Source organism: Hemiscyllium ocellatum, chromosome 6 (assembly GCF_020745735.1).
Source record: "Hemiscyllium ocellatum isolate sHemOce1 chromosome 6, sHemOce1.pat.X.cur, whole genome shotgun sequence".
Taxonomy (NCBI): Eukaryota; Metazoa; Chordata; class Chondrichthyes; order Orectolobiformes; family Hemiscylliidae; genus Hemiscyllium; species Hemiscyllium ocellatum.
In genome coordinates, this window is record NC_083406.1 from 105,146,941 (window position 1) to 105,161,645 (window position 14,705).

The 14,705-nt window shown below is 44.9% G+C and overlaps 1 protein-coding gene across 1 annotated transcript in view; it reads right to left on the reverse strand.

Annotated features, from left to right (window-relative positions):
• atp10a (ATPase phospholipid transporting 10A) overlaps positions 1–14,705 on the reverse strand; it is a 175,709-nt gene that overhangs the window by 60,086 nt on the left and 100,918 nt on the right. Inside the window, exons 8-10 of the mRNA XM_060826997.1 lie at positions 11,198–11,415; positions 10,345–10,539; positions 5,792–6,350 (exon numbers count right to left, since the gene is read on the reverse strand). Coding sequence (XP_060682980.1) covers positions 5,792–6,350; positions 10,345–10,539; positions 11,198–11,415 — 972 coding nt within the window. The remainder of the gene's footprint in view (positions 1–5,791; positions 6,351–10,344; positions 10,540–11,197; positions 11,416–14,705) is intronic.

The following is a 14,705-nucleotide window of genomic DNA, read 5'->3' on the forward strand; positions in this document are numbered from 1 at the left end:
TGGCTTCAACTGCTTTCAGTGGCAGGGAATTAATTCCTCACTTCGCTTTGGATGAAGACATCTATCCTTAACATTTCTGTTAAGGTGATGCTCACATTAATATCCACAAATTTCAACAGAATAAATAAATCACTGTACAATCTCGCTTGGGGTCACGGAGGAATTCTGGTCGCATCACCTGCTCATTTTACCAACACAGGTTCACTATGATGTTGACTTGATCTGAAGCGTACAGGCAATGGGATAGAAGTGTTGAAAATTAAGAAATGATAGGTCAAGGGAGACAGAAACAGTGGAGAGAGAGAATCAAACTGGCTTCAGTTTCAGGAATGTTCTGATGGCCTGAAACACTAGCTAGGTTTCTCTTGTCACCAACACTGCCTGGGATACGGCCATATGAATTAGACCAGGGGGAGCCAATCTGCTCCTTCAAACCTGCTCCGCCATTCAATAAGATCCGACTGTAGCTTCAACTCCACATTCCTGTCTTACCTTCCATAATCTTGGACTCCCTTGTTCAACGTAACAACACATTTTCCGTCCAGGCATTTTACAGCCTTGAGGGCTCAACATTGAACTCAAGTAACTTCAGAAGCTGACTGCATTATGGCTAGCGTCGAGATGAGAATGGTGCTGGAAAAGCATAGCAGATCAGGCAGCACCCGAGAAACAGGAAAATCGATGTTCTGGGCAAAAGCCCTTCATTAGTCCTTTCCTGATGAAGGTCTTTTGCCTGAAAGGTCGATTTTCCTGCTCCTTGGATGCTGCTTGACCTACTGTGCTTTTCCAGCACACACTCTAATCTGGCTACCTTTCACTTTTCTTAAATTTTCTCCCTTCTCCTTCCCTCACAGCTGTTAAGTGTTTGTATCTTGGTTACTTTGCATTGAGTAGCAAGGACTCATTCTCTCCTTTTCACATTTTAATTTACACCCATTTTACATCTTTCTCTCTTTCTGCACCAACAGCAACCCCTGTGTTTTTTGTATTGGACCTGAAGAAGGGTTACTGAACCTGAAATGTTAACTCTGTTTTCTCTACACACATGCTGACAGACTTGCTGAGTTTTTCCAGCAGTTTCTGTTTACGTTTCTGATTTCCAACATCCTTTGTTTTTTTAGTTTTGGGCCTGACTACCATGTGCCCTTTTGTTATTCCTCCACCTCTATCAAAAGGTATCAAAAAGAACCTACTTTTCAAGACTCTTCAGTCATACTAGACTCAAACATTAACTGTTTCTCTCTCCACAGATGTAAGGAGACCTGCTCAGTTCCTCCACGTTTGATTTGAGCATCGGCAGTATTTTGCCTTCAACATTACGTGGGCTCCCAGTTTAGATTTGATTAGTTTCTCTACAGTGTGGAAACGGGCCCTTCAGCCCAACCGGTCTACATTGACCCTCTGAACGTTAATCCACCCAGACTCATTTCCCTCTGACTAATGCACCTAATACTATGCTGCAAATGTGTTGCTGGTATGGGCAATTTAGCATGGCCAATCCACCTGAACCTGCACATCTTTGGACAATGGGAGGAAACCGTAGCACCCAGAGGAAACTCACACAGACACGGGTGAATGTGCAGTCGCTCGAGACTGGAACTGAACCTGCAACCCTGGTGCTGTGAGGCAGCAGTGCTAACTGTGCCGCCCTACTGCTGACAATTGCAGTTCATCTTCCATGGAAAGTATTAGAACATAGAACATAGAAAAATACAGCGCAGTATAGGCCCTTCGGCCCTCGATGTTAAACCGACCAAAGCCTACCTAACCTACACTAGCCCAATAACCTCCATATGCTTATCCAATGCCCGCTTAAATGACCATAAAGAGGGAGAGTCCACCACTGCTACTGGCAGGGCATTCCATGAACTCACAACCCGCTGAGTAAAGAATCTACCCCTAACATCTGTCCTATACCTACCACCCCTTAATTTAAAGCTGTGTCCCCTAGTAACAGCTGACTCCATTAGCGGAAAAAGGTTCTCACTGTCAACCCTATCTAAGCCCCTAATCATCTTTTACACCTCTATCAAATCTCCCCTAAACCTTCTTTTCTCCAATGAGAACAGCCCCAAGTGCCTCAGCCTTTCCTCATACGATCTTCCTACCATACCAGGCAACATCCTGGTAAACCTCCTCTGCACTTGTTCCAATGCCTCCACATCCTTGCTATAGTATGGCAACCAAAACTGCACACAATACTCCAGATGAGGCCGCACCAGAGTCTTATACAACTGCAACATGACCTCAGGACTCCGGAACTCAATTCCTCTACCAATAAAGCCCAGTACACCATATGCCTCCTTCATAGCACTATTTATCTGGGTGGCAACTTTCAGAGATCTGTGTACATGGACACCAAGATCCCTCTGCTCATCCACACTACCAAGTAGCCTACCATTAGCCCAGTAATCCATCTTCTTGTTACTCCTACCAAAGTGAATGACTTCACACTTAGCTACATTGAACTCTATTTGCCACCTTTCTGCCCAGCTCTGCAACTTATCTATATCCCGCTGTAACCTGCCACATCCTTCTTCGCTGTCCACAACTCCACCGACTTTCGTGTTATCCGCAAACTTGCTCACCCAGCTTTCAAGCCCCTCCTCTAGGTCATTTATAAAAATGACAAACAGCAATGGTCCCAAAACAGATCCTTGTGGAACACCGCTGGTAACTGCACTCCAAGATGAACCTATACCATCAACTACTACCCTCTGTCTCCTTCCAGCCAGCCAATTCCTAATCCAAACCTCTAATGCACCCTCAATGACATACCTCCGTAGTTTTTGCATTAGCCTACCATGGGGTACCTTTTCGAACACCTTGCTAAAATCCATATACACCACATCTACTGCTTTACCCTCGTCCACTTCCTTGGTCACCTTCTCAAAGAACTCAATAAGGTTTGTGAGGCACGACCTGCCCTTCACAAAACCATGCTGACTATCCTTGATCATATTATTCCTTTCCAGATGTTCATAAATCCTATCCCTTACAATTCTGTCTAAGACTTTGCCCACAACAGAAGTGAGACTCACTGGCCTATAGTTACTCGGGCTATCCCTACTCCCCTTCTTGAACAAGGGGACCACATTTGCTATCCTCCAGTCTTCTGGCACTATTCCTGTAGACAATGACGACATAAAAATCAAGGCCAATGGCTCCACTATCTCCTCCCTAGCTTCCCAGAGGATCCTAGGATAAATGCCATCAGGCCCAGGGGACTTATCTATTTTCATCCTCTCCAGTATTCCCCAGACCTCTTCCCTACATACCTCAAGGTCCTCCATTCTAATCACTTGTGACTTAATATTCACATCAGCAACAGTGTTCTGTTCCTGAGTGAATACTGACGAAAAGTATTGAATTAGTGTCTCTCCAATCTCCTCCGCCTCCACGCACAACTTCCCACTACTATCCTTGACTGGACCGATACCTACCCTAGTCATCCTTTTATTCCTGACATACCTATAGAAAGCCTTTGGGTTTTCCCTAATCCTACCAACTAAGGACTTTTCATGTCCCCTTCTCGCTGCTCTTAGCTCTCTCTTTAGATCCTTCCTGGCTACCTTATAACTCTCAATTGCCCCAACTAAACCTTCACGCCTCATCTTTACATAGGCCGCCCTCTTCTCTTTCACAAGGGATTCCAATTCCTTATTAAACCACGGCTCCCTCACAAGACCCTTTACCCCCTGCCTGACTGGTACATACTTATCAAGGACACCCAATAGCTGTTCCTTGAACAATCTCCACATATCATTTGTGTTCTTCCCTTGAAGCCTATTTTTCCAATCCACGCATCCTAAGTCATGCCTCACCGCATCATAATTTCCCTACCCCCAGCTATAACTCTTGCCCTGCAGTGCACACTTATCCCTCTCCATCACTAGAGTAAAAGTCACCGAGTTGTGGTCACTGTCCCCGAAGTGCTCACCTACCTCCAAGTCTAGAACCTGGCCTGGTTCATTACCAAGAACCAAATCCAGTATAGCCTCACCTCTTGTTGGCCTGTCTACATATTGTGTCAGGAAACCCTCCTGCACACATTGGGCAAACACCGACCCATCTAACGAACTCGAGCTATAGCTTTCCCAGTCAATATCTGGGAAGTTAAAGTCCCCCATAACAACCACCCTGCTACTTTCACTCTTCTCCTGAATCATCCTCGCAATACTTTCCTCTACTTCTCTCGGACTATTAGGAGGCCTGTAGAAAACTCCTAACAGGGTGACCTCACCTTTCCTATTTCTAACCTCAGCCCAAACTACCTCAGATGGCAAGTCTTCCTCCATCGTCCTTTCCACTGCTGTAATACTATCCTTGACAAGCAATGCCATACCTCCCCCTCTTTTACCCCCATCTCTGACCCTGCTAAAATATTTAAACTCTGGAACCTGCAACAGCCATTCCTGTCCCTGTTCTACCCACATCTCTGTAATCGCCACAACATCGAAGTCCCAGGTACCAACCCACGCTGCAAGTTCACCTACCTTATTTCTTATACTTCTGGCATTGAAGTATACACACTTCAAGCCACCTTCCTGTTTACAGGCACCCTCCTTCGAGATCGATGCCTTATTCCTAACCTTCCTACACTCAAGGTCCTGTACCCTAAAGCTACAGTCCAGGTTCCCATGCCCCTGCAGAGTTAGTTTAAACCCTCCCAAAGAACACTAGCAAACCTCCCCCCAAGGATACTGGTGCCCCTCAGGCTCAGGTGTAGACCATCCTGTTTGTAGAGGTCCCACCTTCCCCAGAAAGAACCCCAGTTGTCCAGAAACCGGAATCCCTCCCTCCTGCACCATCCCTGTAGCCACGCATTTAACTGTTCTCTCTCCCTATTCCTCGACTCTCTATCACGTGGCACAGGTAACAAACCAGATACAAAAAATACATGATACAAAATTTCTCCCATCTCCTAAACGTGAGATGGGGCGAAAATGCTTTGGTTATTATAAGAGGCAACAGTGGAAATATAGTTTTGAAGGTTCCCAAAGTTTTCTGTATGTTGGGAAATCAGAAATATCACCTGAGTGGCATTTGATCCAAAAATTGAAAACTTTTTTTTCATGAGGTTGTCACAATGTTGCTGCTACAAAGTTGTGAATAAGAGAATGTTTTGACCTCTGGATTTTGCAGCTTTATATATTGTTGCAGCCTGAACAAAGATATGTAGCCATTTTCTAACACAATTACAACAAAGAGAATACGGAGGACACAGAACATCATTCCTCTGTACAAAGTAAACGACCCTTCGGTTCTGTCTCCTTTTTCACATCCCTGAGAGATACTAAATGGTTACTTTGCTCCAACACTGTTAATGTGACTCAGCCCGATTCTAATATCTCTTCTGCTTTGTCTCCATAATTTATCTTTAAGTTTTAATCAGACGGCTCCATTGTAGTTGTAAGCACAGCACTAAACAAACTACACCGTCTTTGTACAAGTTGTTTTATTTTGTCTTGCAAGAATATTACTTACCTTTTTGCAATTCATTGTCTTTTTCTAAAAGGACAATTTGGAATTTTACCTGAACCTGCCTGTGCTTCTGGATTGCACACGACACGATTCTAATTTAACAAGGTCTGTGAAATGAAGTTGCAAAAAAATCAGTTTGTGACGGGTAGACAGAAAATTGGTGCCTGGAGGGAGTGCACCCTTAGGAAACAAGGACTCAGCCCAAGGTTTGACACCCCCCACAGTACAGGGAAAGTTCAATATTTCAGCCATTGCATTGTCAAGAGAAAGTTAGCATATGAAGAGAGAAGGAGAAATATTTGCATACCTGTGGAAGGCTGCTGAAGGAGGTCCATAATAACAGAATCTGCTCCTTTGGTGTAAACGACAATCTCATCAGTGAGTGGGTGCCTCAACACGACCGACATCCGCTTCCTGGTGGAGTCAAACCCCAGGGTGTGCAAGAGTTCAAAGGCCAACTTTCCTACATGGGGCAGCTCCACGGTCACCTGTTCGGGTAGTCTCTCAACCAGGGCACAGTTGTAGGCCCTGGCTGCGTAGACAAGAGCAGCCTCATCTGGACTCTCGGCCTCATACCTCAGCTCTCCATCTTTGCCCTTGTCATCTCTCACCGCACCTGTTCGCAAGACCTTCTCGCCCTTTTCTTTCTGGGGAGATTGGCCAAGCTCTTCACTCATTTTCAACAAGGTAACGTCTCCCGAAGGAGAGGAAATGGCACTGGACGAGACTCTGTAGAGTGACTTGCTGGTGGAAAGACTGGACGAGCTGCTGCTGTTAGAACCTGAAGTCAGGCGGCTGGGGGTAAACCTTTTGATGAAATCCTCTAAAGTCTTGACTGGAGATTTTAACTCAAATCGGACGCGAGCCTGCAGAGAATTAACACAAGCGTCGTCAGAAAAGCAAATATCCTGGGCTAAGAAATACCCTTGAAGCCTTAAAAAAACCCGAAAGAACTGCGGATCCTATAAATCAGAAACAAAAACAGAAATTGCTGAAAAAGCTCAGCAGGTCTGGCAGCATCTGTGGAGAGAAATCAGAGTTAACGTTTCAGATCTTGCTCTGAGGAAGGGTAACTCAATCCAAAACATTAACTGATTCGTCTCCACAGATGCTGCCAGACCTGTTGAGCTTTTCCAGCAATTTCTGTTTTATCCCTGAAGCCTTTGTCTTTCTTCAAGAAGTTAACAAGTAGTCTACTCTTCAGAGGATCTGTGTGGACTTGTTGGTCTGATGGGCCTGTTTCCACACTGTAGGGATTCTATGATTCTACAGCACGATTGTGTCCAAACATTAAAACTCACCTCCATCCAAGGCCCCAAAGGAGCCTTCCACATCCATCAAAGTTTCACCTGCCCTCTCACACATCATTAACTGTATCCGTTGCTCCCGATGCATTCTCCTCTATACTGGGGAGACAGGATGCCTACATGCAGAGTGCTTCGGAGAAGATTTCCAGCACAGCCGCACCAACCAACCCCACCGCCCCGTGGCTGACCACTTCAACTCCCCCTCCCACTCCGCTGAGGACACGCAGGTCCTGGGCCTCCTTCAGCACCACTTGTTAGCCACCCGATGCCTGGAGAAAGAACGCCTCATCTTCTGCCTCGGGGCCCTCCAACCCCACGGCATCAATGTGGAATTCACTAGTTTACTCATTTCCCCTGCTCCACCTTACCCCAGTTCTAACCTTCTCGGTATTGCCTTCATGACCTGTCCCACCTGTCAATCTTCCTTCCCACGTATCCACTCCACCTCCCCTCCAGCCTTTCACCTTTACCCCCACCTCCATGCATCTATTGCACTCTCAGCTACCTTCCCCTCCCATTTATCTCTCCACCCCCAAGGCTCCCAGCCTCATTCCTGATGAAGGGCTTGTGCCTGAAATGTCAATTTTCCTGCTCCTCGGATGCTGCCTGACCAGCTGTGCTTTTCCAGTGCCACACTTTTGACTCTAATACTATTCTTGTCAGCCTATCAAAAGCAAATGTGGAATTTTATGCAGTTTGACTTAAATACAGCTATTCATTCTACTCTTTTGTTCCCTGCCAAAAACAGTGGGTTAAGTAGAGGCAAAAACTGCAGATGCTGGAATTCTGAAACAAATGCAGACAAGGCTGGAAAATCTTAGCAAATCTGACAGCAACAAGAAGAGAGATTGCTGGAAAAGCTCAGCAGGTCTGGCAGCATCTGTGGAGAGAAATCAGGGTTCATGTTTTGGGTTCAGTGACTCTTCCTCAGAACGGTTTATCTGAAATCCTGTCAGAGAGAGCGGCAAAACATCTCCAAGTTGGGAATGCCTCAGAAAAGATGTGGCAGTGAATTAAATATTGAATGAAAACCAGTTAATGTTTTGAGTCTGGAATGATTTAGTTCTGAAGAATTTGTACTGGATTTGAAACATTGACTGTTTCTCTCTCAACTGATGTTGTCAGAATTGCTGAGTTTTTCCAGCATCTCCTGTGGCTATTAGGATGAGCAGTTTCTTTTAGTTGTCTGGTTGTATCTTCCATGTAAGTGTTGTGATTTAGGCCACTATCATTATCTAACCATCCAACACGGTCTGATGTCTTTCAACATGCACTCTCTATCTCTCCTCTCCTTCTCTAATGAACAGTTGGGAACATTAGATGAAAGCTTTTTCTAGACACGTTCTTGTCCTTGGCTGGATTTTCACAGAGAAATAAACATTTTATGCCCCCATCTGGGAGTATAAGACAAAAATGTCACGTAGGTACAAGGATATATGGTTTTGTGCTAAATTAGCTGATCTCTGCTGGAATAATACTGGGAGACTCTATAGTGGCCTTTCCGTAGGGATTGGGGGCTTTGCGGGAGGGGTTTGAAGGAGAAGAAATTGCCGAGGCTCTCATCTCACATCTGAAGAATTACAAGTTGGGCTGAACTTAGTGAGGTGGAGACTGCGCAGGAGGAGTTGGCAGGAAAATCGCTACGTGAGGATTTGCAATGAGTCTTCAGGTGAGAAAGGGAGAAAGCTGTCAGACAATGGAAAAAAGCCAATATTTGGAATTTAATTTATAAAGAAAGCAAAATGTCATTGGTTACTAAAAATGTGAGGAGAAAGTGAGGTCTGCAGTTGCTGGAGTATCAGAGCTGAAAATGTGTTGCTGGAAAAGCGCAGCAGGTCAGGCAGCATCTAAGGGACAGGAAATTCAATGTTTCGGGCATAAGCCCTTCATCAGGATTCCTGATGAAGGGCTTATGCCCGAAACGTCGAATTTCCTGTTCCTTGGATGCTGCCTGACCTGCTGCGCTTTTCCAGCAACACATTTTCAGCTACTAAAAATGTGAGGCAAGACAATCTGGGCTTTATAGACGTACTATGTGAGTTTGGCTCAGAGACATTGTGTACAAAGCAATGTTATCAAATATTCATGATGTGGCAGCACCGGTGTTGGACGGGGGTAGGCAAAGTTAAAAATCACACATCACCAGGTTGCAGTCCAACAGATTTATTTAGAAGGAGCAGCATGCCGAAAGCTGGTACTTCCAAATAAACCTGTGGGACTACAACCTGGTGTGGTATGAATTAAATATTCAATTTTGCAAACATCATTTTTATCAGCCAAACTGAAACCCGACAATCTCTTTCAAATTTGAACTTAACGCTTACCACAGGCCATCTGGTTTTCTTTGACAATGTCTATTCAAAATCATTTGGTAGATAAAATAGGAAAGGAATAGGTCATAGAGTCATACAGCATGGAAACAGACCCTTCAATCCAATCAATCCCATGCTTTAACATAATTCCAAACAAAACTAGTTCCACCTGCCTGCTCCTGGCCCGTATCCCTCAATATCTTCCCTATTCATGTACTTATCTATGTGTCTTTTACATATCTTAACCGTGCCCACATCCACCACTTCCTCAGGAAGTTCATTGAACACATTAACCACGCTGTGCAAAAAAAATTGCCTCCCATGGCTTTTTAAAATCTCTCTTCTCTCACCTTAAAATTATGCCCCCAAGTCTTGAAATTCCCTATCTTAGGGAAAAGACACCTATCATTAAAACTATCTATACCCATCAAGATTTTATAAACCTCTGTATGGTCACCTCTCAACCTCCTACGCTCCAGTGAAAAAGTCCCAGCCTATCCGAGCTCTTTATATAACTCAAACCTTCTATACCCAGCAACATCCTGGTAAACCTTTTCTGAATCCTCTCCAGCTTGATAATATCCTTCCTATAACAGGGGTGACCAGAACGGGACACAGATCTCCAGAAGAAGCCTCACCAATCAATAAACACATTGAACCGGACTCCATATACCAACGACTCAGACACAAAACCGGAAGTACCAAAAAACAGACCAGGTGGGACAGGCCATCAACACTTTATGGAAGAGGCACTGGTGATGGCAACTAGTGAGGAGACAAAATGTCTGCAGAAAAACACACCAGCTCGGCGACCAAATCTGCAACTACAGGTCTCATCAATGTCCTGTGCAACCTCAATGTGATTCTCATACTGAGGAACAAGGGACTGAGAAATGAAGGCAAGGTAAACACCTTCTTAACCACCCTATGTACATGTGACGCAAACTTTAAAGAATTATGTACCAGAACCCCTAAGTTTCTCCATACTGCAATAGTACTTGGTGTGTTGTAATCATTCTACACGTTGCTCTGTTTGTAGTTAGTAATTTATTCAGACTGGGCCAGCTGTGATGCTAATAAAAATATAAAGCAAGCTGCATCAAATGAAAGCTGCTTATTCTCGCTCATTTGTTCTGAAATCAGAACATCCTTCAGCTCAATGAAAAGACCCAAATGTGAATTCAACAATGCAAGAGTTGTGTTTAAAGCAGAAGGGACAGAGATGAATGAGCAGAACATACCTTGTGTCGTGGTTGATTGGGAGATGAAACCACCACGGTGTTGCAGACAGTCAATGCTATAAAAAAGTCAATGATGTCAGATAGTTCAGGGGTCAGATAGCTCAACGGGTGACCATGTTGTCTCAAAGCTTCCAGCTGACCAGCACATTCATTCACCTTTTCCAATAATTGAGGATCAGGAGTGATATCTTTTTCCTAGAAATAAATAACACGTCATATGGAACATTCTGGAAAGCAAAGTGACAGCAAATTTCTGTACTGCAGTGTACTCCCAATGTAAGCAACCTATTAGCATAATATGTGACTGGATCTCATTTAGGCCATACCATGTAGCTTATGCCATATAGAAGGATATAGGAGCAGAATTAGACCAACTGGCCCATCAAGTATGCTCTGCTATTCGATTATGGCTGATATGTTTCTGAGCCTCATTCTACTGCCTTCTCCCCATTACCCTTAACCCCCTTTCTAATCTACTTCTGTCTTAAAGTCATTTGGCTCCACAGACTTTTGCGGCAATGAGTTCCACAACCACCCTCCAGCTTAAGGAATTCCTCCTCATATCAAATCAGCTCTAAAGGGTTGTCCCTTCACTCTGAGACAATGCCTTCAGGTCCTAGTCTCTCCTACTAGTGGAAACATCTTCTCCATGCCCACTCTATCCAGGCCACTCAGTATTCTGTAAATTTCAATCAGATCCACCCCCCACCATCCCTTAAATTCCATTGAGCTTAAACTGCAAACAAACGATGTGTAGTGCTCAAAGTACACCATTCTTATAGCAGAGCTATCCAGCCCAGCCAGTTGTAAAGGATGCATCCTGAACGAGCTCTGGTGTATCATGTATACTGACCATGGGGCTGCTGAAAGCAGTGTGCTTGGAGAGAATGCTGGCCCTCTTAGCCTCTGCCCTGCTGCCTGTACGCCGATGAGATTTGGTGCTTTGTGTTCGGTGAACAAATTTGGCACTCTGGTGACTGGACGTGCTGTCGCACCTTGGAATGGTTCCCCATTTAGACATACATTCCTCGTCTTCGGAGTCAGGCTCTTGGTACATGGCCAATCTCTTTGCTGTTCGAAGAGTAAAGTTTTTACATTAAAATGACAAAGATATGAACACAAACCACTGAAATGGCATAGAAACCAAAATAAGACAATATTTCCATCAATTTATTCCCAATTTACTCTTCCTGCCTGATCTCCTTCCTCTAGCTACTAGATGAAAACATTAGATCAACCTACTGTCCTGAACATTTTCCAGGATCATTCTATAACTTCTCTCATCACTGTCAGAAACACTTTCACTTGGAAATCCCCATATGTGGCTCAGTGTGAGGGAAACTGAAAAAGATGGATTCCAAGAGACTACACTAGGGAATTACCCCATTGGCGTTCACTTTGGTAAAGCAGAAACATATTCAAGGAGCTGTCTGGGAGTTGGGCAGCGACTTAAAATTGGCTGGATAGTGGCAGATTTCATGGTTATCACTTTCTACGATTGCTGGCATTTTACTGATGACCAGGGAGGTGGTAGTCAGTGGCCTGCCCATCTTTAGGCAACTTGAGCCCCTTCAGTGGCCAATTAATGACCACATACATATCTCTTCCTTCCTTTTTTTAAACCTGAGTTGCCTTGGGAGAGCACCACTATTGCCCCACGGAGGGCACTCCCACTGGGGGAAGACCACCTCTGGCCTGTGAGCCCTTCTTGGCCATTCTATCCCCCTACTCCCATTTACTCATGTACATACAACCCCAGCTTTTTGAGTCACCCTGTGCAACCAAACTCCTCATATAATCCCAACAAATCACCTCAGCTCCCTCTGCAAGTCCATGACTTCTACCTCAAGAGTGAGGTCAAGAATGGCATGGAAGGCTCCAACTGACAGTTATCCAGTTTCGGGCAAGTAATGGCCTAGTGGTATTACTGCTGGACTGTTAATCCAGAGACCCAGGAAATGTTCTGGGGACCTGGGTTCAAATCCCACCACAGCAGATTATGGAATTTGAAATCAATGGAAAAAGAAATCTGTAATTAAGAGCCTATTAATGACCATGAATCCATTGCTGATCATCATGGCTCTGACTGTCAGGAAAACGCCGTCAGGTTTGTTGATGCCCTTCAGGGAAGGAAACTGCGATCCTTACCTGGTCTGGACTATATGTGACTCCAGACCCACAGAAGTAAGGTTGATTCTAAACTATCCTCTGAGATGGGCAATGTATGCTGGTTTAGCCAGTACATCCTCACCCTGTGAATGCATTTTAAAAACCTATAAAAGTTTCACATAAATTGTTTGATTTTATACTCTATTTATAAAAGCTGGGATCCAAGCAATAAAAAAAGTCTTATTAATTCCCTGGCACCTTCAAAACTTTGTGTTTGTAAACTTCTGCAGCTTTGGTTTTTGTAAAAGAATTGGTTCAGATTTACTTTCCTGATCCTATTATTTATCTCCTGTTCCCCTACAGACTCTTCACACCTGGTTGGATGAGGTGAGGATGAATACAATCTTTTGTTTATCATATCACTTCTCATAGTTTAGGCCATCTACGACAGGGCATTAGCTTCCTCATCTTTCTCCAAAATCTGGATGTAGGTTTGCCCAGTGAGCTTGGAGGTTCATTTCCAGACATTTCATTAGCTTACTAGGCAGCACCTTCATTGGACCTCACGCGAAGCAATGCTGAAAATTCCTGCTTTCGATTTATATGTTTGTGTTTCTTTGGGTTGGTGATGTTATTTCCTGTGGTGATGTTATTTCCTGTGGTGAAGTCACTTCCTCGGATGGTAGATGGGGTCTAACTCGATGTATTTGCTGATAAAAGCATGGCATTCCAACCGGACCTCCTCCAAATCTTCTCAAAACTCCCTTCTCCATAATTTGTCCAGGGTCGGACCGAACCCTATTATACCTCCGCCATCGAACCCCACCCCTCCAACCGCAATAAGCACTGAATCCCCCACAGTCCTCACCTTCCACCCCACTAATTTCCGTATACATTGCATCATCCTCCGCCAAAAAATGGACTCCACCACCAGAGATAAATTTCCCTCCCTACCCCAATCCGCTTTCCCTAAGGATTCCCTCTACGACTCCCTCATCAGGTCCACACTCCCTCACCTGGCCATCCTCTCCTCCCGGTACCTTCCCTTGCCACCGTGGGAATTACAAAACCTGCACCCACACCTCCATCCTCACCTAAAGTCCCACAACAGCTTTCCACATCCATCAGAGTTTTACAAGCACTTCCACATTTCATTTACTGTATCCGTTGCACCCGTTGCGGTCTCCTTTACATTGGGGAGACAGGATGCCTACTCGCAGAGCGCTTCAGAGAACATCTCCAGGACACCTGCACCAACCAACCCCACCGCCCTGTGGCCAAACACTTCAACACCCCCTCCCACTCTGCCAAGAACATGCAGAACCTGGGCCTCCTCCATCCCCACCACTCCGTAACTGCCCAACGCCTGGAGGAAGAACACCTCATCTTCCAACTCAGGACCCTCCAACCCCATGGCACCAATGTGGATTTCACCCGTTTCCTCATTTCCCCTCCCCCCCATCTTATCCTAGATCCAACCTTCCAAAGCCCTATGACCTGTCCTACCTGACCATCCTCTTGCCTATCCATTCCACCCTCCTCTCTGACCTATCACCATCACCCCCATCTCCATCCATCTATCGCTCTCTCAGCTACCTTCCCCCCCAGCACCACACCCCCCGCCCATCGTTTATCTCTCTTCCCCCTCGGCTCACAATCCTCATTCCTGATGAAGTACTTTATCCCGAAATGTCAACTCTCCTGCTCTTTGGATGCTGCCTGACCTGTTGTGCTTTTCCAGCATCACACTCTCGACTCTAATCTCCAACATCTGCAGTCCTCACTTTTGCCGATTATACCAATGGTGAGCACAGTAACCAACGTGCAATCTGAATGAGGCACTCCCACCAAACAGCTCCGGTCTGATCTTTGACTCAAAAGAGCAGAGCTCAGATCTCCCAAACTTAAAAAAAAACCTAGACAAGATATGTGGTTCTATCTAATACGCTACACTTTCAGAAATGCATTCGGCCTGTGGATAATAGATACATCTTACAGAGTAGAAGACACTCGCCAGTACTGTGGCGAAGGATTGTTTTAAACAGAAGGATCTATATAAACTATATCATGAACTGTATTCTCTGTAAACTACACAGCATCAGAATCAATATTGTAAGATTGCTTACAATTCTGGTGCTGCTCGCTCAGAAAATAGAGGGAAGCCTAGCAACAATCATTGCGTGTTTCACACCAGTTCACACATAGCCTGGCTTGTGGAGCGTTCTTTGTCGGGTGCATCCACAACTTCACTG